We start from the raw sequence: 26498 nt of genomic DNA on the forward strand, positions 1-26498 counted from the left end.
CGAGGCGTTGGCGCAAGCGGTCGACGCGGCCAGCGAGGGCGGCAACAGCAGCGAAGGCGAGGGTGAGGGCGCTGGGAGCTGCAGCAGCGCCTGGCGCCGTTTGGCATCGACCGAGACGGGAACAGACCCTGTCATCGCCGCCGCCGCCGCTGCGGCGTCCATCTCCCCCTGCTCCGAGCACAACGCGTGGAAGGTCCCATCCTCCACCTTGCCGGGCAGCACGTCCTCAGCAGGCGCCGGAGTTGCGGAGGCGAAAGCTTCGGTGAGCAGCGAGCGCGGTGACTTGTTGATCGTCGACTGCTGTTGGCTCGGCAGCTGCGTGAACGGCACCGGGGCGGCAGCGAACACGACCGCGCTCTGCGCTGGCGCGTGGTGGTGGTGGTGGTGGTGGTGAGAGTAGTGTGTGGGAGGGGCCGCGAGCGAGGAGATGAGCGAGGCGAGCGAGGGTGGGATGACGGGGGTCGCGGGCGGGGCCGGGCCGGCGTGAGCATGGCCGGGCGCCAGCGCGGCGAGCGAGGAGAGGGACGAGAGGGCGGAAAGCGCCGAAAGCGATGAGAGAGCGGTGAGGCACGAGAGGGACGAGAGGCAGCTGAGCGACGACAGCGAAGTCAGGCTGCCCATCAGCGACTCCAGATCGAGCCGCGGCAACTGCGTGGCGGCAGCCAGCAGAGGCACCGGCGGCTCTTCCGTGGCCTGCGACGAAGACGCGGCTGGAGCGGAGGCAAGTGCGGCAGGCGATGATGGGGGCACGGGCGGCGGTGGCAGGCCGTGCGGTGGTGGCAGCAGGGGCTCCGTTGACAGGTAACTGTGCGCCACAATCTCCTCGGAGCTATCTGAAAATGAGGCGAAGCCGCAAAGACCACCATTTGCGGCCTCGCGTGGCGAGGAACCTGAGGCAGACGAGGAAAGAGGGGCGATCGGTTCGGGCGAAGGGGTGACGATGGTGGCGTGGCCATGGCTGTCACCTTCTTCGTTCTCGTGGAGGTCGGCGTCGCCGTGTGAAGAGAGTGAAGGGCTTCGTGGTGGAGTGTTAGGCGAGCGGGGGGTAGCGGAGAGGAGGGGAGAGGGAGACGGCGAGGCGATGGACATAGAGTCGAGCGGGAACGAGCACGCGGCACCCCACTCCGTCGAATCGGAATCAGTGTGTAGGTCCAGACGTGAAGACGGGAGCACTTCCATCTTGGCACGCACAACCACAACAGTGAGCAAACCTCGAGGGGCAGATAACTCGTCGGCCACACGTATCGGACATTTGAATAATTCAAAAATTCAGCAGTGGGTGTGGTACCCGAGGAAAGCGGTGGCTGAGGCCTAAGAGAAGAAGAGGGAGGGGCGAAGTGCGCTAGGAGTAAAGATGCGTGTAGCAAGGTCTTCGTCACCCGGCGAGCAGCACCACTCACCGGTTCAGCTTCGTCTCCTTGCAACCTTCACTCGGACTTGCACACGACATTTCCATTTTATCATAAAAATGGACCATCAGAGAAAATTGCGAGAAAATGTAGTATTTATGCTTATTAGACATTCAGTATGTGGCGGACTGCTGGCTTGGGCACGAGTGGGCACGCCCCGCGGCGGGGCACGGCCGCTTTTGCTGGCGCCCTACACACCCCGCCTCATGTCAGCCTCCCGCTGGCCACGCGAACACCGCTCCTGCCCAATCTTGGCTACAATCGAAGGAGCAGTTTGGCACATTTTTTGACCACCACGCGGAGACGGGTCTCCTTCCACGCCAGCCACGGTGCCGCTGCTCCATCTCTTCTTTTATTTCATAAATATGATTTAATCACTCGCTTTTTCGCGGTTGTCGGGCGCACCTGCAGGTGTGGTGCGGTCAAAGACCATGGAGAGCGCAGCGGCCCGTGCACGAAGGCACCGAAGGTTGGCTCTCTACGGCGTGGCCTCCCTCGGCTCTGTTGCGGGACTCTGTGTGCTCGGCAGTGCGCGGATCCTCACCTTTCTCTGTGCACTGCTGCACTGCCGCGACCACCGGCCGCTCTGACAAACACTGGTGGCGTGGCGCATCGAAACAGACGACGAGTTGGTGGCGCTGGCCGTGCAGCTCACGGCGTACCCCTACGCGAGGAACTACTCTCTGGACCTGCTCTCTCTCCTGCTACTCCACGGTGGACATTCCTCTCACTCGCTGCTCGCTTGCACGCGAGCCGGGCGAGCAACACGTTTTCTAACCACGGCGGGCACCTGGTGGTGGGCGGGGGCGATCACGGCGCAGAGCCCAACCGAGATGTGGCGATCGAACGGGGCATCCTCACAATCCTGGCCGCTCTCCCTGACGATGTGGAACTGGCCATGAAGGGCCTCAGTGTGCTGGCCACGCTGTGCAGCTCAGGTCTCGCCCAAGCCCGCCCAGAACCACACCGAGGCGCTCTTAAGAGTCGTATGCTAACCTCCCCCTTCCACCACGGACGTGTAGAGCAACACCAGGAAACGATAGCGAAGCAGTGGCGGCCAGCGCTACTGGTCCTCAGTGGCGTAGAGAACGAGGCCGTGGCCGTGCTTGCCTGCAGTGCCCTGGCTCGCCTTGCCCAGCACGGTACCCGCCGACCCCACTACTGGCGGGCGGTGCGCGCGCTGACCTGGTGACGTGACGCGCCGCTGCTTCTGCATTGCAGATAAGAACCCGACGACGGTGCTCAGCAAACAGCACATGCAGCCCCTGTTGACTCTGGCCATGGTCGGCAAGCGCGGCCAGCAGACGGACGCGGCCAAGGCCATCCGCGCCCTATCGCCCTTCGGTGATCTCCTCCTCCTCCGGACTTCTCTCACCGAATGGTTCCCTGATTACTGCTCTGTCGTGTGAGAGCACGCGAGAGTCCGACTGATCGATTGATTATTGCATCTCTCTCTCTCTCTCTCCCCCCCCCGCCTTTCGTCGTGACACGCGCAGGCCCCTTAATGGATCATGAGGCACAGAGTGTGGTGATCGAGGCAACGAATATGCTCCTGCTGTCTAAATACATCGAGCCGCAAGCCGAAGCCCTCCACACACTCTCGCGTTTGTCTCGATTCGGTACACGGCACCCCCGACAGAGCAGACAAGTGCGCTGGCTGTACTCTCTCGTGGGACTCGACTGTCAGAAGCTCTGACGTGTCGCGTTAATGGAGTATAGATAGCTGGCGATCGATCATCGCAGAACGTGGCTGTCTGTACAATATGCTGCTGGGGATCAACGGGAGGCTGAGCGACAGCTCGCGCAAGTGGGCGCTCAAGTCCCTGGTCCACTTCGCCGATGATCGTGCGTCCGCCCTCTTCCCCTGCGTTCACGATCCCTGTAAGGCTCAACTCCCAACAACGTCGTCGGGGCTGATGCAGGCAATTACCGGTTGCGGGTGGGTGAAGGTGGTCTCTCGTCGATCATCAAAACCACCATCAACAACCCGTACGACGAAGTCAAGGCGCCGGCGGTCACCATCCTCGCCATCCTTGCTTCGAACGATAGCTACAGGTAGGGACGGTGCGTGATTGACCCTCATCCGACACACTATCTCATGCCACCTCTCGCCGCCAACACCTCAGGAACCGAATACTGGGCACCAAAGTACTGGACAAGATCGTCGGCTATCTGCAGAGCCACAACGAGAAATTGAGAACGCAATCGGCCCATTTGCTGGTGCATCTGGCCGCCACAGGTTCTCCCGCCTCTCCATTGCTTCGTTTTTAAAGATGTTTGCACACTGCTGAGTGGGCTTGATTCCTTATATACTCCCGTGTGCCGTCCTTGTCACAGATGAGTCCCGAAAGCGGGCTGCGGACCTCAATGCCGTGGAGGCGGTGGTGACCCTGTTCGATCGGGCGCCTACGGAGAATGCCCGCCTCTACTCCGTTGCGGCAATGGGCCAGCTCGCGCTTACAGGTGAGAGGCCATGAATGCCCACCGACCCTACATGCGTGTATTGTGGGCGGGTTGTTGATCCGTGCTTTCGGGGCAGCGTCGGTGCGGCGCAGGCTGGGCGACAGCGGAGCCGTGGACGCCATTGGCCGATACCTCGAGAACACGGCCACCAGCAGCTCGGCCACGCGCGCCCACTGCTTCGCGGCGTTGGTCCAACTCTCATTCGATGGTACCTCATGAAGCGCAGTACCCTTGCTTCCTCGTCTTTAGCCTCGTAATGGTCAGCTAAGTGCCACGAAACTGCACAGATGAGCTGAAGGCGAAAATGAAGAATGGCACCCTGTTGGGTGTACTTCTCTCCTCTTCCGAGTCTTCGGATCTCGAGGAGCAAATGTGGGCTCTACGCGCTCTGCTCCACCTCTCCCTTGACGGTACGTGTGCGCGTCGTGGACCATAGCCCTGAGCCCTGACTCACCTTTGCCTTGTGGTGCGGGTCCGTCAGGAGACGGAAAGGCCAAGCTCCAGCAGCTGCGGTGCGGCAACGTGATGGAACAGATCCGACGACGCACACAGAAGGCCGAGGTGAAGCTCCTGGCCGAGGAAGTGCTCGCCAGCCTCAAGGCCGCGGCCACATGAACAAACACCGCTGCTGCGTCAAGGTGGGCGCTGACGTCATTTATTTTTGTCGACAATGCACAAACAAAACCGGAGCTAGTCCTCCTCTTCCACTCTTCCTCAGCCATCGCCTTCCTCGCTCCTGTCCTCCGCTGCGGTACGCCAACACGCCACCCAACCTTCTAAACGCCCTCGTTCATCCACGTCCTGGAGTGATGTTTTCTTCCATGACTATGACGCTGGACTTACAACCCAGCGGTTCATGATTCGTCTATCACCAATTATAACCTGACTTCCATGTGCCGCTTTAATCTCTGTGCTACTCCGCTCGAATCTGCGATCTCATCGATGTTCATCTCTTGCAGATCGCGCAGCGTTGGGCTTAGGCAGCGAGAGATCGTGCTCCGGCGGACCCGTTTCGTTGGATTAAGGTACAGCACCAGATCTGCCCTTGCCTGCCCTCACCCTCTCTTCATGATGACACTATCTTCTCCGACTAGTCAAATATGACACCATAATGAGGACCTTTTATAGAAGTCAAGCCCTGAACACCACATTTCTCTTTCTTCTCAATCTCATCAATTTTCCGAACCCCATCTCACCAATTCTTTCTCACGCAGGTACGTGACGCTACGCCAACGGCGATTGTGCTGTGCGATGTTTTATGTGTTAATAAACCCATCCAATTCAAACATTCCTGCCCTAAGCTTCGAAATGAGCATTGCCGAAGGGTTGGGTAGTGAGCATCTTCTAAAATCTGGGTTCTACACAAAATCGGGCAGCCGCGGTAAAGATTGAAAATCGCCCACACAGGGACAAACCGACAGCGAAAAGATGTTGAAGAGACAGGCCACAGTTGGACGAGCATTCCCCATCTTTGTGGGTGGCAAGCCTGTCACCACCGCCACCACGCTCAAGGTGTTCGACAAGTACACCAAGCAGGTGCGGCACACTGCCATCTCGATGCATCTTCTCTTGCTTTCACCAATAATCAATCTTCTCGAATCGGTGCAGGTGGGCTATGAGGTGTCCCTTGCCGGCCCGCAGGAGATTGAGAACGCCCTGCAGCTTGCTCACCAGGCTGCCCCTGCCATGCGGGTCGCCCCCTCCCCCCAAGGCTTCGTTCTTTTTACACTGCTTTTATTTTATTTATTTGTTTGTTCATTTTATTGACGGCTGCTGTGCTGCAGGAGCTGCCCAACTACAAGCGCAAGGAAATCCTCCTCTACTGCGCTGCCGAGATCCAGAGGCGCCAGGACGAGCTCCTGCACTCTCTCTGCGTCGTACGTTCACCCTTGCCAAAGGGTTTCCCGTCGTTGTTCGATGTAGCGCACCCTCTGCTCACCCTGTTCTTCACCGTATCACACGCAGGAGGCCGGCAAGCCTCTGAAGGATGCCCGCGCCGAGCTGGGCCGCGCCTACGACACCTTCACCATCGCCGCCGAGGAGGCCATCCGCCAGTACGGCGAGTTTCTTCCTCTCGACGTCTCCGTCAGGTACCTTCCTTCCCCACTCACCACTCACCACTTTCGGCTCCGTACTCACTCGCCACCACTCGCCACCACGCGACCGTGCCCGGTCAGGAACCCCGGCTTCACGGGCCTCGTGCGCCGCTTCCCCGTCGGCCTCATCTCCATGATCACGCCCTTCAACTTCCCGTACGTGCAGTCTGTCCGGCCCCTTCTCTTTCTTCCCTCTCCCGCCTTGACGCGTATCTTTGTATGTACGCAGGATCAACCTCGTGGCCCACAAGGTGGCGCCCGCCATCGCCGCCGGCTGCCCCTTCGTCTTGAAGCCCAACGGTTGGCCCCCGCTTTCGTATCTCGCCCGCTTCTCTTTTTCCACCACGTACCAACGCCGCCCTTCTCCCCCCCATGCCGAGCAGATGTCACACCGGTGGGCGCCCTTCTCGTGGGCGACATCCTCTCCAAGGCCGGACTCCCCGACGGCGTACGTCAGCCTCCTGCGCCCACGACTCCTCTTCCCTCGTACACCCCACATTCCATTCAATCGCCGCTCACCTTTCACCTTACACCTTTCACCCCCCCCCCATCCCGCCCAAAGGCTTTCTCCGTGCTGCCGTGCAAGCTCGAGGACGCCAAGAAGCTCTCCACCGACCCGCGCATCCAGGTCCTGTCGTTCACCGGCAGGTACGCCTTTCTTGAATTGATGGGGGTGATGGGGGTGGGTGGGCGTCGGTTGCTGATCGGACTGGTCGCCCACGCAGTGAGCAGGTGGGTTTCGCGCTGCAGCGGGGCGCGGGCCGGTCGAAGGTGCTGCTCGAGCTGGGCGGCGACGCGGCGTGCGTCGTGGACGAGGGGTCGGACGTCGACCACGTGGTGTCGCGCATCGGCTTCGGCGCCTTCTACTACGCCGGCCAGTCCTGGTACCGCGACCAACGCACCATGAAGTGAGGTGGAGTGTGGCCACTCATTCACTCCTTAAACCAACACTTGCGCGCATCGTGCGTGTCGTGCGTCGTGTCGCACAGTATCTCGGTGCAGCGTGTGTACGCCCACGAGTCCATCTACGAGGAGCTCAAGCAGAAGCTGGTGGCTCATGTGAAGACCCTCAAGAAGGGCGATCCTTTGTACAAGCCCCCTCCCTTTTTCGTCTTCGTTCTTCCACCACTCACGTCTCCACAAAACCTACAGCGACGAGGACACCTTTGTGGGTCCCCTGATCAGTGAAGACTCGGCCAAGCGCCTCGAGTCGTGGGTTCAGGAGGTACCCCCCCCCCATCCTGCCTCGTCCGTGGTCCTTGTCTCACCACCCCCGCGCCCAGGCGAAGGAGAAGGGCGGCAAGGTCCTGGCCGGCGGCTCACGCGACGGCTCCGTCTTCGGTGCGTTTTCCGCCAAAGCCTTTGGGGCGTGTGTGTTTCGTGCAGCAGCTGCTGACGTGTCATGCGGGCACTCTAGACCCGACCATTCTGGAGGACGTTCCCGACTCAGCCAAGCTTGCGTGCGAGGAGGCCTTCGGGTGCGCCCTCCTTCCCGGTCCCAACTCTCTCGAGCACGTTCGATCGCGTCTATCTAAACGCGCCTGCTTCTTTTTCCTCTTCGACATTTTGGCTGCAGCCCCATTTGCGTGCTCCACAAGTTCAGCGACTTCAAGGAGGCCATTGAACAGGTCAACAACTCGCGCTTCGGTCTGCAGGCCGGTTCGCCTCCTCCTTCTCCAAACCGAGTTCCGGCTTCTCTGTGCACTAACACAGTGCCCAACCCAGGCGTGTTCACCAACGAGTGGAAGAAGGCCTGGTACGCCTATGACAAGCTCGAGGTCGGTGGCGTCGTCATCAACGACATCCCCTCCGTGCGCGTCGACGCGCAGCCCGTACGCTCCCGTCTTTTGTGGTGTGGTGTGGTGTGGACGTGTGGTCTGACACGACGTGGTGGTGCGCAGTACGGCGGCATCAAGAGCAGCGGTGTGGGCAGAGAGGGTCTCCGCTACACGATCGAGGAGTTCACGGAGCCCAAGATCCTCCTCACCAAGGACCTCGGCAAGCTGTAATCCCCTTCTGGTCGCCACTCACAAGAAACCTTTCCGCACGCGGGGGCTTTATAGGACGCAAAAGTGGGTGACAGGTCGCCAGCTTGAAGCTCGGTCACTGCTGGGCGAGCAAACGGCTGATGCTGGAGGTGACGTCAGACGCGGAGGCAGCGTAGTTCAGCGGCTCGGCTGACATGATGGTGGCTCTGTGTGACACGAAAAGAGAAGGACGCACGTCATGAGCGGGGGGGGGGGGCTTTGTGCGGTTGGAGTGCCCTATGAGCCCAGGTGACGTACCTGATGCGTTTATCAAAGTTGCCCCAGCTCTCCTCCGCCACGCGCAGCTTGAGCCGCCACTTGTGGAGGAGGCCCCTGTTCATCACCTCCTCCAGCGCCCTTTGGTCGCTCTGTACCGAACGAATAACGTTCAACGATGCGGGGTCGAAGGGAAGCAGTGGGGGATGGAAGATGCAGTGCGACGGCTTACCCGATTCTCGCAGATGTCGGCCACCTCGGAGGCGGGAACCCCGAGGAGCGTTGCGCCCACGTCGTTGAAGACCGTCGCCCACAGCGAGTCCGTGTGATCGATCAGCCGCACCGACATGACGTAGCTGTGGCGGCGCGGCGGTGACACAGCGGACAAAAAGTGAGCAGTTATCAGGCTGCAGCGTGCGTGTGCGTGTGCGTGTTGCGTGTGCGTGTGCGTGTGCGTGTGCGTGTGCGTGTGCGTGTGCGTGTGCGTGTGCGTGTGCGAGGGATGGCTCACCGGTATTGGCAGTGATCGTACGATGCGTTACACATCTCGCAGCGATAACTGCCGCCGACGTCGACCACCTGCCAAGCCAAACGCCAACGCGTGAGCGGTCTTCAAACCAAGAGAAAGAGGAAGAGGCCTGCGGCGCACCTTCCTGGCGCAGCTTTCGTTGGGGCAGGATCGGTAGTAAGTGTTCCCGCTGATGTCGTACTTGATGAACGCCACGGTGGCGTTCACTACCACGAACGCAGAGCCGCCCTGCACCCCAATCAATGCAACCACCACCGAGGCTCAACCATCTGACGGAAGTCAAGGGCGTGCGGGTTGAAGAGAGTCGGTACCGACACGTCGAGGGCTTTGATCTCCTGGATGGTCTTCACCGCCTCTGCTTTGTGCTTCCGTCTGGCGGGGAACAGTCGGGAGGAGCCGTAAGAAGAGGCCTGAGTGGCTCCCTGCAGGGACTGACTCTGCCACCTGTGTGGTTGTGTGTGAATGAGCGCGAGGGCGCTGACATGGCGGTGCATGTGGGGCATCAATGGGCATGGCGACAATTACCACTGCTTGAGGTCGTGTGCTGCGGGGATGTCCGGATTGAGGTACAACGTGGTGTGCGAGAGATGCACCAGCGATTTCCCTGGGTAGTAGCCCATAGCGGGTTTCATTCGTTCAGTCGCACACAGAACGAAGGTTTCTGCTGAGACACACGATCATACGATCCGATCCACATGCGCGCTGCGCTTACCTTGCCACTCGCTCACTTTGACGCTCTTGAGGCCCAACACGTCCCCGGCGGAACCCTCGAACGAAGCAGCCTGCCAAAGTTGAACCTCAATCGCACCGTCGCCGATGACGGACGGACGGACGGAGCAAGAGGGAGAGAAGTCATACCGCTTGGCCCCACAAGGTGAGCTCCACGGATACCTCGCGAGAGCTGAGAGCGAGGGAGCGCTTCTCCAGATCTGTACCGCGCCGTGTGCTGAGAGACACCAGGTCACCAACGTTGGTGATCACGCCTGGTCAACGCGGATTGATTGTTGTTCGGTCGCGTCAGCCGAGCGGGGCACTCGAACCAAGCGGAGCATTATTGGAAACGGGCGATGTGTACCGATGGTGTTGAGGAGGTCGTCGGCCTTCTTTTCTCTGATATCGCTCAGGGGCGCGAAATGACAGACCAGGCCGGGGAAGGTGTCGGCGACGGCCTCCACGACCGACGCGGGGCTGATGGTGATCTCGTAGTCATTGTTGATGTGTGAGAACTTCTTGTTGGCCACCTTCAGCGTCGCCTTCTCGATCGAGTACACCTGCAATATCGCGCACACGCACGCGCACACGCACACTCAATCAGGCTCCTGGCGCAGGGCAAGGGGGCTGAGGGGGAGGTGCGCGCACATTGCCCTGCTGGATGATGCTCTCGAATTTGTCAACGGCTTCATTGAACATGACCGCGCGAATCTCGGTGCCGGCAACGTCCATCAGATCGATGGCTAGCAGCTTCCCGGGTCCGCTGTAGCGTTGGTGGGAAGGAAAGGGGGGGGGGTTAGTAATACCAACACACTACACCAACCCAGACGCTGATGTCGTCGTCGTCGACATACCGAGCGGTCTGGTAGTGCTTGACATCCCCCTTGGACGTGACCTTGACCCGAATCGTCCACCGACTCTGTGGGTGTGACACAACAGTCGGCTGGGGTCAGGGAGCCGGGCAGACAGCTGACGGCCAGGACCGCCGCATCAAGACAGCGGAGGAACGAGATGGGAGGTCAAGCGAGAGTAGGTACGAGGTAGGGATTGAGATCGGCGACGGAGGTGATGACACCAACGTCGTCCGCCTTCGGCGAGGCCTGTAAGCGCGGCGGCGTAGAGCGGAACGGCGACGCGTGCGTCGAACCGGAGGTGCGGGGCAGAACAGCGGCCAGCGGCGAGAGGTCGAAGCCGGAGCTGGGCGGAGGCGCGGTCGAAGCGGGAGGCGACGCCGCGGCGCCGAAGGTGAACACGGACTTGGCGGGCGTCTTGGGCAGCGCGGAAGCCAGCGCCGAGAGGTTGAAGCTGGGGCTGTGTGTGGAGTACGAAGGCGAGGCCGGGAACGGCGCAGCAGATGGAGTGGAGGCCTGGGATTGCTGGTCGATGGACTCCAGGTGATCTTCATTGACGATGGCCCGAGGCGGAGACACCAGCTCCAGGTTTAGTATGACGATCAGCCTGTTGCAGCAATATGAACAACGTCAGCAGAGCCTCTCTCCCTCTCTCTCTCTTAAAACGAACCCAAACGTGCGCTGCACCTTTTGTCGTGCACGCTGGTCACCGCGAAGTCAAGCAGCCGGACGATGGAGCCCGTGGCGAGAGTGCCGCCCTCGACGAGGTGGGCAAGCTGTAACACGCAGACGAACCGAGAGCTCGAGGGTTAGAAGGTAACCGAGTGCAAGAAGCAGCAGAAGAATCGGGGAAAGTAGTTCTACCTGTGAGGCCAGGAGGGCCATCATGTAGTGCCGCCCGTCCGACAGGGTCAGCCTGGTATTATGCCCCACGAAAGGGTCTAAATTAAAACTCGCAAAGGAGCAAGTTGAGCTTGGGGGGGGGGTACCGGTAGCGCGTGGCCGGTGGTGGGTGCCCAGCCGATGGAACCGCCTGTATAGCGCGGTGGGCAACAACTTGGAGCACTGGGTGGTCTGATGTGCTCGCATCTGTGCGCATGCGCTCAACGGCCCCTTCGGACAGGACGACATCCTGGGCCGGCGAAGACAAATACGATCCAAACCCGAACATGTTAATCTTCTTCTTCGAAGGTTGGTGTTGGCAGAAGATTGGGGCAAAGAGATGCAGAAGCTTGTGGCTACGAAATATTTCTTCGAATTGTGCTGTAATTTACAGATTAACGTAAAATATGCAAAAATTGAGGGCCACCATCCACCCTGTCTCGTTGATGTAGAGGCGTAAGCTGCGGCACACACCCTGCTTCGATTGCCGGTCTCGTCCGGTCTTGTGTAGCTGGGCTCGCCAGTCCTGGCAGGCGTAGACGAGGCCCGGGGTGTCGGTGATGCGCAGTTGGTCGCCATCGTCGTCCACGTACCACAGCTCGATCGCCACCCCGCGGCACTGGAACTGGTGCATGGCCTCCAGCTGGTGCACTACCAGCGAGAAGTCCAGCTTCCGTTCGTTGACGCGCAGCAGCGAGACGTCGAGGCCCTCGGCCAGCGACGCCTTGTGGAAGACGGCCTTGATCGCCAGGTCGCCGAACATCGACTCGTACGCGAGCGACGTGCTGGCGGTGGGCGCCGTCGGCACCACGCCCGACGACAGCGGGCTGATGAGCTGCGGCGGCGACTGCATAGGCAGCAGGCCGGTCAGATCGGTGCTTCCTGAACCGCGACGGCCATAGGTCGCGATGGCTGGTGGTAGCGAGAGGTGATGTGACTGCGAAGCCACGAAGCCGCTGTTGCTACGGGGCAGTGCCATCGGCGATGATCGACCGCTGAGCACTTCGCCACCCGAGCCAGCCTGGTGGTGATGAGCAATAGGGCTGAACGAGAAGCTGGTGGGCACGGGGAGGAACGAGGTGGTGGCCGATCGGGTCCAGGGCGGGCGGCCAGGTTCCTCGTCATCGGCATCGTCGTGGATCGTCTCCTCGGGCTGCATGTGGTGGTCCAGCTGCTCGTCGCTCACCGCGCGTGGCAGCTTGGGCGACTTCTTGCTGGCCCTCCGCGCCACCGTCGAGCTCTTATTCCTGAACCTGGAGAACAGTCGCTCGAGCCGACCGCTGTTTGTCGGCGCGCGGCCGGGCGACAGCAGCCCTGCGAGCGAGTCTTGGCTCTGTACGGAGGCCATGGGCAGGTGGAGTTGGGCCGACTTCTTGCGCGGCAGCGGCGGCGTCGATAGGGTGAGGTGACTCGAGGTCCGAGGCGCGACGGGGGAACAGGGGACCGAGGTGAAGACATAGGCGCTATCGCCCACCCGGCGCATGCGGGGGGAGTTGATGGGAGAGGAGAGGGGACTGATGTTGGGGGTGGAGTGGTTGCTTGTGTCGGTGTAGGAGGCCGACTCCTCCGAGTCCTCCGACGCACCGCCAAAGTCGAGCTTCCGCCCGATCCTGGGCTGTTCCGCGCTACTCGTTACCCGAGGGTAACTAAGATTACCCGAGGGAAGGGGAACACTTCTGTGTTGTTTTAATATTTATTTTATTTCGTGTCTACAACAATAAAATAATAAATATTAAAACAATCCCCGTATTCGGGGTTCTTCTTTTTTCCTCGAGCTGTAAGCATCGCGCGGACTAGCCGTGCTATCCGCTTCGTTGCGAATGGAGGACAACAAATCGTCCTCTTCATCGCCCCCAGCGATTCAACGTCCAAACCATGACGAGCGGGAAGACCGCTTCATGGCCCTCCTCGAGATGATCGCGGAACGACTGCAACCGGCAGCGACCGCGGTCGCCTCACCCCCCAAGTCCACCAAACCGGTGGCTGACGAACCTCGCGTGGTACAACCAGAAGCCCCTCGCCAGTTAGCCCAAGAACTCGCCCAAAAACGTGCGGACCACAAGGGCAAAATCGCGGCTGACGACGAGGACGAAGTCGAGGAAAGCGAAGACGAGGCCCAACCGGCCGTCTACGCCCCTCACGCGCTTCCTACCGCTGCGACCGCGACCCCGGACTTCGTCAACAATCTCGACCCACGAGACGAATGGCTCCATGATGCCAACGAGCTCATCGAACGATCTACCTATCGGGTACATATCGGCTCGATGTGCGAATTCCCGAAGAGCGAGGGCGTGGGATTCTCGAAGGAAGACCTCTCCCACGTCACTAATCTTCGGAAGACGTTCAAGGCACAGAAGACCCTTCTCCGCCTGTGCGTACTCATGGCGCAACGCCACGAGGAACTCGCCGACGAGATCGGCACCTTCGCCACGGCGACCCTCTACGTGATGAAGACCATCCTCGACGCCCGCGACCAGATGCTCATCCGTCGCAAGTACGGCGAGGAGACGCTACAACAGTTCAACGCGCTCCCCGGCTCATCACTACACGGAGAACGGCGCACCCGCCTCATGGACGCCATCACGCTCGCCAAGGCGGCCGCGAAAACCTCCAACTCCAAGCGCGGCTCAGGAACGGGCCAGGCGCAACACCGATCGAAACCTCAATCCAACAAGTACACGAAGCCATTCAACAAGAGCACATCAACCAAGAGCCACGGTGCCAGCGCGGGCACCAATGCGAACTAGTGTCCCACACGTCGACGCCTCCGTCCCTCCCCCAGGGGATGGAGGAACAAAGCCGAAGCGATTCACCAAGCGAACGGCCCGGCTTCAACTCTTGACTGAGCGAGTGGCGCAAGATTGGTGCGCCATTCTCAGTGCTACGTTGGATCGAGAGGGGGGTTCCCCTGCCTCTCCACAACGTTCCCCAGCTTCATGTCCTCCACAACCACCATCTGGACGATCTCCAGACGACGTTCGTGGAGGAAGAGATCGACCAACTCATCCGCTCGGGGGCCATCCGGCTCCTGGGCTCGAACGAGTTGGCCTTTGTATCACCCATTGGGGTGGTACTGAAGAAAAACGGCAAGAGCCGCCTCATCATCAATATGCGGCTCCTCAACGTCTCAGTGTCGCCGCCGAAGTTCAAGTACAAGGATCTCTCAACCCTCACGCCCCTTCTCCAGAGCGGCGACTTCATCACAACGATCAACCTGAAGGACGGCTTCCATCACGTCTCCATCCTCCCAGCCCACCAACACCTCCTAGCCTTCGCCTGGCAGAACCAGATGTATGCATTCCAAGTCCTTCCATTCAGCCTAGCAGCCTCACCCTGGATCTTCACACATTACGTCCATGCAACAGTGCAATTCCTACATCACCAGGGCATCCAAGCAATGGCCTACATGGACAACGTCATCATCCTCAGCCAGAGCTACACCAAAGCCCATCACCACACCACCTTCACTCTCCACCTCTTCAAGAAGCTGGGGTGGGTAGTGAACACCAAGAAGTCCAACACCACCCCAAGCCAGTGCAAGGAGTTCCTCAGGCTGATGGTCAACACATCATCGACCCCCACATTCCATGTTCCCCTGAGGAAAGCCCACAACCTACAACACAACATCAACCATCTCCTCCAACACGCCAAGACGCACAGATCAGTCCCAGTCCAGCGCCTGGCAGCAGTTGTCAGCCAGGGCATGGCCCTCACAAGAGCAATTCTCCCGGCAAAGCTCCTGCTTCACAATGCCTACCACAACATTGGCCAGCGGACAAGCTGGAACAGCTCCATCAAGCTCTCACCAGCGACCACCAACAACCTCAAGGAGTGGCGCCACAGCCTCTCCACGTGGAACGGGAGGATCGCAGTCCTCCGCCCACACGACGTCATCCTCGAAACCAACGCCTCCCTAAGTGGCTGGGGAGCGAGTTCAAGCTGTCAGACCCTTACGGCAGCAGGCTGGTGGTCGAGCGACGACAGCAAGAGCCACATCAACATCCTCAAGCTTGCCACGGTGCGCAACACAATCCTTGCCCTGCAACCACACCTTCAAGGAAAAGCGATCCTCATGCGATGCAACAACATCGCGACGGTGGCCCACCTCAACCACATGGGCGGACAGAGCGTAGCCATGAACAGGGTTCAGAAGGAGATCCATCTCCTCTGCAAACGCCTCCACATCCAACTCTCATCGGCGTACCTTCCTGGCCTCTGCAACAGCGAAGCCGACCGCCTCAGCCGTCTCCACCCTCACCACGAATGGCATCTCTCGAGAGAGGCCTTTGAATCAATCAACAAGAAGTGGGGTCCCCACTCCATCGACCAGACGGCAACCAGGGAGAACAGACAACTCCCACGGTTCAATTCAAGATTCATGGAAGCAGACGGCGAAGCCACGGACTGCCTCCTCCAAGACTGGAGGAACGACAACAACTGGACAGCGCCCCCAATCGCCCTCATCCCTCACATCCTCAACCTCGTGGAGCGCCAAGGAGTGACCGCCACAATCGTGGCCCCCATCTGGCCGGGCTGCAGGTGGGCCAGTCACCTGCAGCGGCTGTTGATCAACTCCCCGGTCTGAATTCCAATGAACTCGACCAGCTTCACCAGCAGATTTGACAGCACACCCAAGCCACTCCACAACAAGCGATGGCGTTGGGCAGCCTTCAGGATCTCTGGCTGCCCAACCCAGCTGGATGGTCCCCAGCTGCAGCCAACCTGCTCAACCAGGCGCTCGTGGCATCCACCTGGTGTTGATACGCTGGCAATCTCCGCCGCTTCCGCAGCTACTGCCTGAGCCACGGGCACAGCTTCCCCCCACAGCAGCCCGTAGCGGTGGGGCTAGTTGCCAGCTTCCTGGAGTCCACCACCAGGAGCAGCCAGCGCCCCCGATCGACAATCGCCAGCCTCTCCGCGGCCATCGGAGCCCTCTACGAGGCAGCAGACTTCCACCCAACCAGAGACCCCCTCCTCGGACGGGTCAAGAAAGCAATTATTCGGAGCCGTACGACACGACCAGTAGAGCACGGCTCCACCTTCGACACTTCCAAACTACGCGACCTGTTTGTAAGCTGGGGCGACGAGCCCTCGCTCAAACAAACCAGAACGAAACTCCTGGAGTTGTAGACACGAAATAAAATAAATATTAAAACAACACAGAAGTGTTCCCCTCCTGTTGGATAATCCAACTTCTGAGCTGGGCGCTGTGCAGTGTCGAGGGACCCCGACTCGCCGCATCTCGCCTCCTCTCGCGCGGAGAGCTAATATTTGACGCTGCCCTCTTGCGCCTTCCCAGCGGGACCATATTCTCTCTATTTTTGTTCCGCCTTCTTCAACCGTCTTGAGGTCGATGTTGTTGTGGTGCTTTTCTCTTTACCATTGTCTGACTCCGGAAAGCCACAAAAGAGCCCCTGTGGGTTTAGGTTACCAAGCACCTGGGCCAACAATCTTCAAATGCCTTTGAAGACCGCCGCAGAAGGCTGCTCGCGATCCCAGAATGTGTACAAGCCGCTGATCTATGCCGGCACTCAACCGCCAAAAGGTAATGGCGCGGCCATCAAAGGAAAAGAGAAAAAGGTTGTGAGCAACGTTTATCTCGCGGGATCGACTAAGCCACGTTCTTCCTGCTGCTGACGGTGGCCGGTTGGAGCTGGCTGCCGCCCTTCCTCTCTCGTTTCCACACGAGCGGACTCTTGCCGCCTTCAGCGCCGCCGTGCTGCTTGTGGACCTCCTCCTCGTAGGCCAGCTGCATGCGCTTCCGCATGGTGTCGCGCATGGTGTTGTTCTTCTCCGCCAGACGGTTCGCCCTCTTCGACGGGGTGAAGGGCGAGGCGGGCGACCTGGTCCACACTCGGCCGCCCAGCTCTACTCCCTGGCTCTGCCCCGAGACGTTCTTCTGGGGCGTCGTCGCCGTCGCCGCCTCGCTCTTCTGCTGTGGCGTGGCGGTGGTCGCGCTCGCCGCCGCGTTTCTCCTCTTGCCCCTTCGTCGTCGCCTTCGCCTGTTCTTGGTGCTGTTGGTGTTGTTGGTCTCCGTCTTGCTGCCGAACGCGTCGTCAACGTCCTCCTCAGCCTCCCACTCCTCTTCCTTCTCCTCCTCTTCGCTATCCTCTTCGTCTTCGCTCTTCTCGGCCGGGCTGCTCTCGGGCTGGGGCGGCTCGGCCGACAGCACCTGGGGCGCCTGCGCCTGGGGCTCGTCGAGCACGGCGTAGACCTCCAGCTGGAAGTCGTCCAGCAGCATCTGGAAGGTGCTCGGGTCCAGTGTCTTGACCTGTCGTTCGAGAATGGTCTTCTCCTTCTCGCTGCAGCGATAGGCCTTGCCCCCGTACTTGAACACGATGATGAAGTCCTCCTCAACCTTCTTCTTCTCTTCGTGATCATATCGACCTTCGGCTGCGTCCTTCTTCTTCTCGGCACCAGGTGCGTTGGCTGCGGCCGGCGCCGTCTGGGTCGACTCGTCAACGGCCCGGCCGATGGTGTTCTCCCGCCGGCCGATGATGAACAGCTCGTTGAGCGATGGCTTCCGCTGCTTCTTTCGCACGGAGACAAACTTGTTTTGGTTCGACGTCGTCAGCGGTGATTGGGGCTGACCCGCTTCCTCCTCTCTGCGCGGGCGCTTCGTAGTTTAGTCGCGGAAGGCCAAGCAAGCCCCATCCACCCACCCATAACAAAACAAATGCAGGTACGTACCCTTCGTCCTGTTGAAGCGAGGGGCGAGTCGGATCCTCGCCGGAGAAGTCGATGGCCATCATCTTGGGGAGGTGGAGCGATCCTCCGGCCTCGAGGCTCAGCAGCCTGCAGAAAACGTACACGTTTCGCAGTCGCACATGTGTAAGAGCAAGAGTTAAAAAAACAACAGATCTGCCTGCGAAGGAGAGTTACCGCTTGAGGGCGCTCGCAGGAATAGGCGATGCAGGGGTCGGTGGTGGTTCGACCTTGGCGGCTCTGGCCTTGGAGGAGATCTCATACAGCAGGGACTCCTCCTGCCGGGTTTGGACTGCGCATGCACGTAACGTGCGACTGATCGTTAGGCCGATGTGCCAGGGAGTGAAGCTGTGTGGGGTTGCGGAGTACCGTTGGTCTCTTCTGGCAGGGGTTGTTCTTCTCCCTTTTCGGACTTGGCTGCGCGCGGAGAGTTCGCCTTCTGACGCTCTTCCTCTTCCTCCAGCTCTCGCTGACGCTCTTTCTCCCTCTCCTGCTCCTGTTCCCTCTCCAGCGCTTCCTGCAACCAATGACATTAGCATTTTCCATCGAAAACACTGAACGAATCAAGTCGACGATCTTGACACGCACTTTCCGCTTGGCCAGTTCGCGGCCGATCTCAGCGGCCCATTCGTCCCTGTGGGCGATCGCGATCGTACGCAGCCTGGGGCGAAGGTGGTGTGCGGTTAGTTCTGCTTTTCTTGGCCCTGCCCAATGCCGGGGTCGAGAGGGAGGCCGTACTTGAGTACGAGGGCGTCGATCTGGGGAGCGTCCGAGGCACGCTTGAGGACCTCCTGGCAGAAGGCGTAGTGATGCGCGATCTCCTCCTGGTACTTGGCCAGCTCCTTGATCTGGGCCTTGACGCTGTTCATCACCCGGTCCTTCTGCGCGCCATCGAGCTGCTGGATCTCGCGCGCGCGGTCTTCGCTGCCGAAGAGCTCCTCCAGCTCCCGGGCCGTCTTTTGCTCCCATCGTACGGTCTTGAAGCCTGCCCCGAGAACCTTCGTAGGTAGCCACGCACAAGTGAGACACTGCATGCGCGATTGCCACGCCGCGCACACACGAAGCAGCAGCGGGAGCCTACCTGGCGCTTTGCGGCGGTGAGAAGCACATAGATCTCGTTTCGATCCCGCATCTTCTTCTGCATCTTGCACAGCTCGTCGGCTATCTCCTTGTCCTGTGTTTGTAGGCTAAGATCAGCACGAATGGCCGTGCGCGCTCGTGTGTCCGAGTCCACCACCAGTACCTCGATGTTGTTCTTGGCCCAGGTGAGATCGGCTTCGGCCACCTCGCTCGGAATCGTCTGCCGACTCCCCAGCATGGACGCCGCTCGCTTGGGATCGTAGGCCTCGCCGGCCAGGAACAGGGAGTCCTCGCGGTCGGTGTCGCCGACGTTGCTCCAGTCGTCTTCCGGGTCGTCGTAGAGCAGCGGCGCGTAGAGGTCCTTGTACCGCTCATACAGCTCGGCGTAGCGCAGGGAGGACTCGGTCCGCTCGGAGTTGCCCTGCAGGGCATTGCGAAAGGTCGGGTAGAAGAGGAGGTCGCGGCGGATGATGTCCTTGATGCGCGTCTTGTTGTTCTCCTCCTCGTGCGCCTCGCGGTAGCGCTGCGTCGCCACCTCCAACGAGTTGTCGCGGCTGGGCGAGTTGCTGCCGGCGCCCACCTTCCGCCCCACCACGAACGGCTCGGCCACCTTCTTCTTCAGCCGCCGCCAGAATCCGCCGCTCGGCGAGTCGCCCCCGTCCATGTCTGCACTCTCGCCCCCACGTGAGTCGTTCACCGGGACACCGGGCAGAGAAAATTATTTTGTATTTGAATTATTTAAATAGAATTATATATAAGAACGAAAAGAAAATAAAAATAGGACGGACCTGGGGTGGAGTAGGAGCGACTTTGGGGGAGGCGGGGCGAGGTCTGGCTGTCGTAGAGGCCATCACTGGAACGGCTGGCCCCGCGCGGAGAAACGGCGGAGGAGCTTCCTCGAGGCGAGACCGGTGACGAAGACGACGACAAGTGAGCGTCCCAACCCTTCATCTCTTCTTCTCGCTCGCCCGGCTTCGTCGTTCCCTCGTTGCGGCGACTCTGCGATGCAATACAACTTTAATTAGACACCACTTGAATTCAAAAAAGAAAATAAAAATAAATGCGAACCGCACAAAAGCTGGGCACGGCCAGGAACGCGAACACGAAGATCACGCGTGCCTGCAGGCACAGATTTTTGTTCAATTTCCTCGCTCGCCACGATGATTCACCGAGAGCGACTGTATGCTTCTTGTAATTGGTCGGCCCTAGTGCTGGCCCTCCTAGCTTCGATTTTGGGAGCAATCGCCCTCGGTACTGCATGGTACCGCGTCGAGGATTCCTCACGCTACACCACCATCTACTACCGATGGGAAGGAGGTATGCACTCCAAGCATTATACTTGTAGAGTAAATAGCATTTTATGGATACAGTCATTTTTTACAAATCGATTATTTTGTGGCTGCACAGTGGAGACGGATGCTGCCGGTGTGAGAAAGAGCACAGAGTACTTCCTATTGGGCCTGGACCACCTCTACAGCCTGACTCAGGCACACCCTCCTCCTCTCAGAGCACGACATTACAGACCTGTGCTGACGTTGTGCCCCACTAGGCCACGCTCGGCTTGACGATCGTTGGCTTTGTGCTCGCGTTCGCGCTCTACTTGGCTCAATTCTTCTACCAGGTGGGCAAGGTCTTCCCCTCGCTCAGGTGCGCATGCGACTACCCACTCGCCATCGTCGTGTCTACTGCCTGTTCGCACAACTAACCTATGTTGAGCGTGGATCGGAAGGCTTTCGACATCGTTCCTGACGGCCTCCTGGGTGGCGGGCGTGGTGTCGACGCTCACCTACTGCGCCGCCTTTGCCACCTACAGCTTCTGGTACCAGCGAAAACAACTCTGGCCCATCACACTCTGTGCACGCTTAGGTTTTTTGTGCTCACGGTGTCCCTGCCCCGATTACAAAAGGAATAACGCCTATTCTCGAGGCGACACTACGATGTGCGCGGATGTTCACGCGCTCTGCAGCTCCTTCATCGGATCCAGCGGCCCTGTCTCCTGGTACGGGTCAATCCGAGAGTTGACATGGTTATGTGGTGAGCCCATTTTTTGATCTCTCCTCTCGCGGTCAACCTTGATCAGGGGTCCGTATGTCGGCTGGGCGGCCACCGTCGTCGCCACTGCCAGCGTCTTTCTCTCCACCATCCTCTTCTTCGTGGGCTCCAAGAAGTATGCAACCCTCTTCCCACGCGTACGCAATTCGCCATCTCTCGTGACCAACCATTCTATCCACCACAGGGAGCGCATAGTCGAAAACTTCGAAGAGCAGCTGCTGGGCAATAACTAAGCCTCGCTGCCATCACCACCAGATATGCTGACTTCATCACCTCGACGATGATCACCTTTCGCCACCGTACAGCGAGCAGGCGCAGGACCCCTCTGCTCGTTGCCCGACAATGCACAATAAATTACAATAAAGAAAACAAAAAAGAGAAAGCGCACCAGAAGAAGCCTCGGCCATGGGGCGCATGAAAGCAGTACGTGTTGGCCTCCATCCTGCCGGTCTTAAGAAGGACCCAGTTGGGCTGCCCACGCTGCCAGCGACGGCTCCCGCTGTAGGATTTGGAGAATTGGGAGATGAAAGATTAATCAGTGCATTGTCCAACTGGTGCATTTGCAGCCAGGCCACCTGCAGGGCTGGTTGAAGAAGCAGGGCGAACAGGGCTGGGGCTGGAAGAAGCGATGGTTCGTGCTCAAGGACAACAAGCTCAACTACTACGCGTACGTACCCGTGGTGTACCACACCACGTTTGTGCACTGTTCCGCCGCCCTACGTGCCGAGGGCTGCCACACTTGGCGGCAAACCAACAAGCCCAACATGCCTTTGTGCGCAGGGACGAGTTTGATCCGCACTCGCTCAAGGCATCGCAGACCAAGCCGCTGGGCTCCATCCCACTCCAGGACGCGGTCGTGCTGCCCTACGAGAAGGAGAATCCCGCCGCGCTGCCCCTGCCGCCCTCCCTCCTCTCCCTCTCCTCCCCCGTCTCCCTCACCTCGACCTCCTCCCTCCTCCTGCCCTCCGCACCGTCTCCCGCTTCCTCATCTGCTCCCTCCCCCGCCGCCCCGGCGTCCCTCTCCGCCTCCAACGCCAGTCTTTCTTCTCCGCTGGCCTCGTCATCGTCGTCGCTGCCGTATGTGGCCACGAACGGCCTGGGATCTTCCGCGGCTTCGTCGCCGTTGCCCACTGCGCCGTTCTCGCCCTCTGCCACGGCATCCGGCGCCGGACGATTCTCTTCCCTCCTCCCCTCGCTCTCCTCCTCGCTCTCTTCGCTGGGTACGGCCGGCCGTTCTTGTGCTATGATGGGTGCGACTATTGGGTCTGGCTGACGGGTGAGTGGTGTGCAGCGGCGCTTGGCGGCTGGGACAGCAGCCGATACTTCATCGTGCAGCTACCGTCCAGGTGAATTCACAACTCTGCACCTGTTCATGGTGTTTGCTTGGGTGTACACGTACTGACGTGATCTTTACAAGCGAGGACGACGGGCAGCACGCGGGGCGGACCTATTGGCTGTGGGCCGAGAGCAAGCAGGAGGTCGAGGCCTGGATTGAAGCGCTGCGCTACTCGCAGAAGTACTACAAGCACAAGCAAGACGACGAGCAGCACATGGAGCAGCACATGGAACTCGGTACCTTCAGCTCTCGCTCCTCTGAGCACGCAGAGTTGAGCTTACCTGTGGTGATGCTTCTATTGAGTCAAGGCTTCAGCTGGAGCAGCCCGTTTGGCGGGCGGGGCATCCGGCCCGACGGCCGATCTGGTCACACGCTGGCTTGCATAGGCAAGCGCCTGTTTCTCTTCGGAGGCTACTCGAAAGACAAGGAGAGCTTTCTGAACGATTTGCACTCACTCTCCATCGGTACTGCATGACCTCCCGCACATGCGCACTCGTGGTGGTCGCTATCGCTCACCGATTAAGTACTGGTCTGTAATGCAGAATCTGCGGCCTGGAAGGAGATCGCCACAACAGGCTCGCCTCCCTCTCCAAGGTGCGTGAACTGATTATTATACCCTGAGATGACAGCCATTGATGACACCCAACGCTGAGGCTCGTGGCACCCATGTCTCGCGCAACCTGTAACGCGCCTATAGGCACGGCCATTCTTGCACGGTCTTGGAGAACAGGTATCTTTTCATTTTCGGCGGCATCGGCAAGACTGGCCCTCTCAACGATCTGCACGTCTTCGATACGGGTACGCGCACATATGTTGGCATCATGAGCCACGCCATCGTGTCGTGAGGTCCTAACTGTGGGCACGTGCGTCGATCAAGTATCGAACGAGTGGCGGCAGGCGGAGACCGTGGGAGACGTACCGCCTCCGCGCGCCCTGCACACTGCCACGCTTGTTGCCGGCGACCGACTAGTCATCTTAGGTACGCAGCCGTGAACCCTCGTCCACCGCCCGCGTGTTGCGTTCGCCTGTTCCCGTCGCCTGATGCACCGCGCCGGCCGTATCACACAGGAGGATACGGTGAAGCGATGCCGAAACTCGCCGTGCCAGGCGTCCAGTCCGATCGCGGAGGGATCTACATACTCGACATCCGACAGGTGGGACGACATTGGCCTCCCCCCTTCTCAATTCAGCGCTTTGTCGATTCTCACGAAGAAACGAACACCACGGCGTATAGTCTCGATGGTCGCAGCCCAGCGTTCGGGTACCGACGATGCACAAGATCAGATCTCCGTCGCTCGCCACCGAAGTCCGGTACGAAGAGGATTCTTCCTGTTCGAGGACCCCAAGGGTATTGGCACGCAGAGCTGCGTACTCACCACTTCGCTCCACCATGGCCATGGCGACAGGAACCAAGAGATCAAGTTGAGAGAAAAGCTCGAGGAGGACGAGTTCACGGTCATCGAGGGGGTAAGTGCGCCGCCCCTTTGTTGTTCGCTCGCGTGACTCACACCTTAGCTGCAGAGCCGAGAAAGCAGCGCCGAGAGAAGGTCGGGGGAGGCCACAGAAGAAGGTAGGCTCTCTCGCGTACAGGTCCCAATGAACGGGCTAATTGACACCTGGCACGTCGCAGGCTACGTCTCTGCGCAGCAGCAGCAGCAATTGCAAGTTGCGATGAACCAGTCGACCAACCTCTTCGACGAGGAGGACAGCGAAATAGTACAGCGAAGGCGAAGTCTATTCGATGACGATGCTGAGGAAGAGGAGGGCGACGATGATGAAAGTGGATCGACCACAGATGTCGAAGAGACGAGAACGAAGAAGGCGGCGAAGAAAAGGGGGAGCCTGTTCGACGAGGAAGACGAAGAAAAAGAGAAAGAAGACGATGAAAACGACAGCCAACACGACAGCGATCCCACGAAGCTGCGCAGCCATTCCGCAATCCTTGTAGATGACAACAAGGTACTGCGCAAGTCTCCTCATCGCGCTCAGCCCTCGCAACTCCAGCATAGAGGCGAGACGACCCGTGTGCTATAGGTAGGGAAGCGGCTCACCGGGGCGGACACACATCGTGTGGTGTGAGTAGATTTTGGTGTTCGGAGGCTACGACGGCAAGAAGTCGTCGAATGACTTGTGGGTGCTCTACACCACACCGGGCAAGATGAAGTGGGAACGTCCACTCACCTCCGGTATCGGCCCGCGACCAACCGATTCCCACACCGCCGTACGTGCGCTCCGTCCTGCCTGAACGTTCTTCGTAGTCCCATACTGTGCGCTCACTCCAACGTTGGCGGTGTACAGGTTCTGCTGGGTACGCGCATGCTGGTGATCGGAGGCTGGGACCACCGCGTGCCGTCAAACGACCTCTACTTTCTCGATACCAGTACGCCACCGACCTCCTGTTCATTTGTGCAGCTTGACACTGAGTGTACATGTACGGCGTGCCATGTGCCAAGACACGTTGGTGTGGTACAAGCCATTTGCTTCCGGCGAGGCACCCGCTCCCCGATGGTCACACGCGGTCACCCTCTCGTCCAAAAACAGGTGCCCCTCTTTGCTGTCTCTCGCCCGTACACGATGGGCTTACTTGTTTGTGCCTTGCGCAGACTATATTTATTCGGTGGGTGGAATGGCCGGTCGGACTTCGACACGCTCCACGTCCTGGTACGTGCCTCTTCTCGTATCCGCCAGGGCGTGAGATCATTGGATGACCCACACTCCCCTTTTGCAGACATGTAGACACCTCGAGGCTGAGTGGCAGCTTTACTTCAACACCGTCGTCAACAACACGTATACCCACCCCCTATTCCCAATAGTATTGTTGGCCACCCGAGCTTGTGGTGATCTAAATGCTTCTAAAATGCAGTTGTGCGGAGTGCGGCGTGGAGTCTGGCAATGACTCAATTGTCAACCTGCTCTCGGGGAAAGGTATGTCTGTTGTGCCTCTGTTAAGCGTGCATCACCCACCTATTCGAGCCCTGACGACTGCAATGCGGTGTGTGACAGTGCTGCACTCACAATGCATCAGCCAGTATCTGCATAGAGCCGACGCTGGCGACTGGGATCTCGTTCGCCTGCACGATCCGCATAAGTAACCCCCTCTCCCTCCACTAGAGCCTTTTCGTGCAGCCTTGGGCCTTTGTCAACCCACCTTCCGTGGTCCACGTGTGTGCGGATCCGTATGGCTACAGAGAGCTCACAGAACCCCGCATGTTGCTTGACTACATCACCACCATCCTCAAATCCTCCACGCACCCATTGGGCAAGAACCTCAACGGGTTTGTTGACCAATTTACGTACGTAAACGTGCCGTTTCCCCGGTTTGTGTGTCGTTTTGTAGCTTGTGTGCCGATTCGTGGTTTGTGTGTCGTCTATGTATGACCTCTCGCACCGTTTGTGCAACCGTGTCTGTTCAGCCTGCTGTATGCCGTGGAGTCGCCCGACGTGCGCACCCTCTCGCAGACCTCCTCCCAGAAAAGGTACAGCAAGATCAGGTGAACAGATGTCTCCAGCCTACTCACAGCATTGGGTCGCTCACCCTCAGGTTGACGGAGGAGACTCTACAGAAGGCCGTGAAAGAAGTCAAGGCCTACGTCAGTATGTTGCCACTCCCGTCCCTTGGTGGTAGCTCCAGTTTGTAGTGTTCTGACCTTCGCGCAGATCACATTTGCAGCCTCATCTTGGCCAAGTTCCTGCTGCTGGATACCCCCAGCGGGCGCGAGGAATGCCACGTGGCAGTCAACAGAATCATTTTGCCTCGGGTCTACAAACCGCTCTTCAACCTCTACGTTGGTTTCGTGCGTCGCCTCGCCCTCTCGAGCAACCGCCCGCCTTCGCATGTCAGCTAACCGGTCTCTACACAGAACACGACCCGGGAGGACCTTTTCCGGCAGCAGCTGCGGCTACTTCGGCGGATGACGCCAACCGACTTCCAAATCAAGCCCGCGTTTTGGCTCAAGGAGGAGGGGACGAGGGCCAATGGTGGCTCCGACGAGGACTGCGCCGAGCTCACCAAGCCCTATCAAATGGCCTCCTATTTCCTACGGTACCAGTCCTTCACCGGGGTAGGAGCCTTTGCCCCCCCCGGCGCTACTAATGTGTTGGTTGTCCGTCATGCCAGTCATCTTCACCACTACGACACCCC

At 59.4% G+C, this 26498-nt stretch overlaps 12 protein-coding genes and 1 pseudogene across 12 annotated transcripts; 9 read left to right on the plus strand and 4 right to left on the minus strand.

Moving 5' to 3' along the window:
- Positions 1–27: 27 nt before the first annotated feature.
- ACA1_015470 (uncharacterized protein) lies at positions 28–1179 on the minus strand (the record flags this gene model as incomplete). Its single annotated transcript, XM_004340727.1, has 2 exons — positions 28–833; positions 891–1179. Coding segments are annotated over 2 exons (1095 nt in total), but the record flags the coding sequence as incomplete, so codon positions are not given.
- Positions 1180–1527: 348 nt separating this feature from the next.
- ACA1_015480 (uncharacterized protein) lies at positions 1528–2818 on the plus strand (the record flags this gene model as incomplete). Its single annotated transcript, XM_004340728.1, has 6 exons — positions 1528–1738; positions 1821–1937; positions 2031–2123; positions 2231–2347; positions 2432–2551; positions 2631–2818. 6 exons carry the CDS (start codon positions 1528–1530, stop codon positions 2816–2818), a joined length of 846 nt encoding a protein of 281 aa, XP_004340776.1.
- A 95-nt stretch (positions 2819–2913) lies between these two features.
- Positions 2914–4487, plus strand: ACA1_015490 (uncharacterized protein; the record flags this gene model as incomplete). Its single annotated transcript, XM_004340729.1, has 8 exons — positions 2914–3028; positions 3129–3254; positions 3332–3464; positions 3536–3648; positions 3747–3872; positions 3949–4080; positions 4160–4282; positions 4354–4487. 8 exons carry the CDS (start codon positions 2914–2916, stop codon positions 4485–4487), a joined length of 1002 nt encoding a protein of 333 aa, XP_004340777.1.
- An 813-nt stretch (positions 4488–5300) lies between these two features.
- Positions 5301–7977, plus strand: ACA1_015500 (aldehyde dehydrogenase; the record flags this gene model as incomplete). Its single annotated transcript, XM_004340730.1, has 16 exons — positions 5301–5408; positions 5481–5564; positions 5657–5749; positions 5838–5962; positions 6050–6124; positions 6198–6268; positions 6352–6416; positions 6531–6616; positions 6694–6852; positions 6958–7056; positions 7121–7193; positions 7252–7309; positions 7386–7446; positions 7545–7627; positions 7682–7800; positions 7870–7977. 16 exons carry the CDS (start codon positions 5301–5303, stop codon positions 7975–7977), a joined length of 1467 nt encoding a protein of 488 aa, XP_004340778.1.
- A 94-nt stretch (positions 7978–8071) lies between these two features.
- Positions 8072–11473, minus strand: ACA1_015510 (replication factora protein 1 (rpa1) subfamily protein; the record flags this gene model as incomplete). Its single annotated transcript, XM_004340731.1, has 16 exons — positions 8072–8162; positions 8254–8363; positions 8444–8567; positions 8723–8790; positions 8861–8968; positions 9052–9162; positions 9334–9401; positions 9453–9522; positions 9599–9669; positions 9816–10011; positions 10100–10214; positions 10306–10370; positions 10489–10909; positions 10990–11078; positions 11167–11218; positions 11292–11473. 16 exons carry the CDS (start codon positions 11471–11473, stop codon positions 8072–8074), a joined length of 1941 nt encoding a protein of 646 aa, XP_004340779.1.
- A 99-nt stretch (positions 11474–11572) lies between these two features.
- ACA1_015520 (uncharacterized protein) lies at positions 11573–12667 on the minus strand (the record flags this gene model as incomplete). Its single annotated transcript, XM_004340732.1, has 1 exon — positions 11573–12667. The coding sequence occupies one exon, from the start codon at positions 12665–12667 to the stop codon at positions 11573–11575; it is 1095 nt and encodes a 364-aa protein (XP_004340780.1).
- Positions 12668–13082: 415 nt separating this feature from the next.
- ACA1_015530 (uncharacterized protein) lies at positions 13083–13931 on the plus strand (the record flags this gene model as incomplete). The annotated part of the gene is made up of 1 exon (XM_004340733.1): positions 13083–13931. One exon carries the CDS (start codon positions 13083–13085, stop codon positions 13929–13931), a length of 849 nt encoding a protein of 282 aa, XP_004340781.1.
- Positions 13932–14583: 652 nt separating this feature from the next.
- On the plus strand, positions 14584–15945 carry ACA1_015540 (reverse transcriptase; the record flags this gene model as incomplete). Its single annotated transcript, XM_004340734.1, has 3 exons — positions 14584–14743; positions 14790–15763; positions 15859–15945. Coding segments are annotated over 3 exons (1221 nt in total), but the record flags the coding sequence as incomplete, so codon positions are not given.
- Positions 15946–16795: 850 nt separating this feature from the next.
- On the minus strand, positions 16796–19633 carry ACA1_015550 (uncharacterized protein; the record flags this gene model as incomplete). The annotated part of the gene is made up of 8 exons (XM_004340735.1): positions 16796–17789; positions 17875–17979; positions 18067–18181; positions 18259–18406; positions 18478–18523; positions 18628–18845; positions 18971–19063; positions 19133–19633. The coding sequence occupies 8 exons, from the start codon at positions 19631–19633 to the stop codon at positions 16796–16798; spliced, it is 2220 nt and encodes a 739-aa protein (XP_004340783.1).
- Positions 19634–20129: 496 nt separating this feature from the next.
- ACA1_015560 (uncharacterized protein) lies at positions 20130–21254 on the plus strand (the record flags this gene model as incomplete). The annotated part of the gene is made up of 7 exons (XM_004340736.1): positions 20130–20286; positions 20377–20456; positions 20519–20616; positions 20699–20788; positions 20876–20968; positions 21050–21136; positions 21206–21254. The coding sequence occupies 7 exons, from the start codon at positions 20130–20132 to the stop codon at positions 21252–21254; spliced, it is 654 nt and encodes a 217-aa protein (XP_004340784.1).
- A 321-nt stretch (positions 21255–21575) lies between these two features.
- Positions 21576–24391, plus strand: ACA1_015570 (annotated as a pseudogene).
- A 124-nt stretch (positions 24392–24515) lies between these two features.
- On the plus strand, positions 24516–25093 carry ACA1_015580 (kelch motif family protein; the record flags this gene model as incomplete). Its single annotated transcript, XM_004340737.1, has 4 exons — positions 24516–24578; positions 24656–24737; positions 24811–24898; positions 24961–25093. 4 exons carry the CDS (start codon positions 24516–24518, stop codon positions 25091–25093), a joined length of 366 nt encoding a protein of 121 aa, XP_004340785.1.
- A 156-nt stretch (positions 25094–25249) lies between these two features.
- Positions 25250–26450, plus strand: ACA1_015590 (uncharacterized protein; the record flags this gene model as incomplete). Its single annotated transcript, XM_004340738.1, has 6 exons — positions 25250–25282; positions 25361–25445; positions 25546–25650; positions 25771–25951; positions 26015–26151; positions 26218–26450. The coding sequence occupies 6 exons, from the start codon at positions 25250–25252 to the stop codon at positions 26448–26450; spliced, it is 774 nt and encodes a 257-aa protein (XP_004340786.1).
- Between the last annotated feature and the right edge of the window lie 48 nt (positions 26451–26498).

The sequence above is a fragment of the Acanthamoeba castellanii genome (genome assembly GCF_000313135.1).
Source record: "Acanthamoeba castellanii str. Neff unplaced genomic scaffold scf7180000083799, whole genome shotgun sequence".
Classification (NCBI taxonomy): domain Eukaryota; phylum Discosea; order Longamoebia; family Acanthamoebidae; genus Acanthamoeba; species Acanthamoeba castellanii.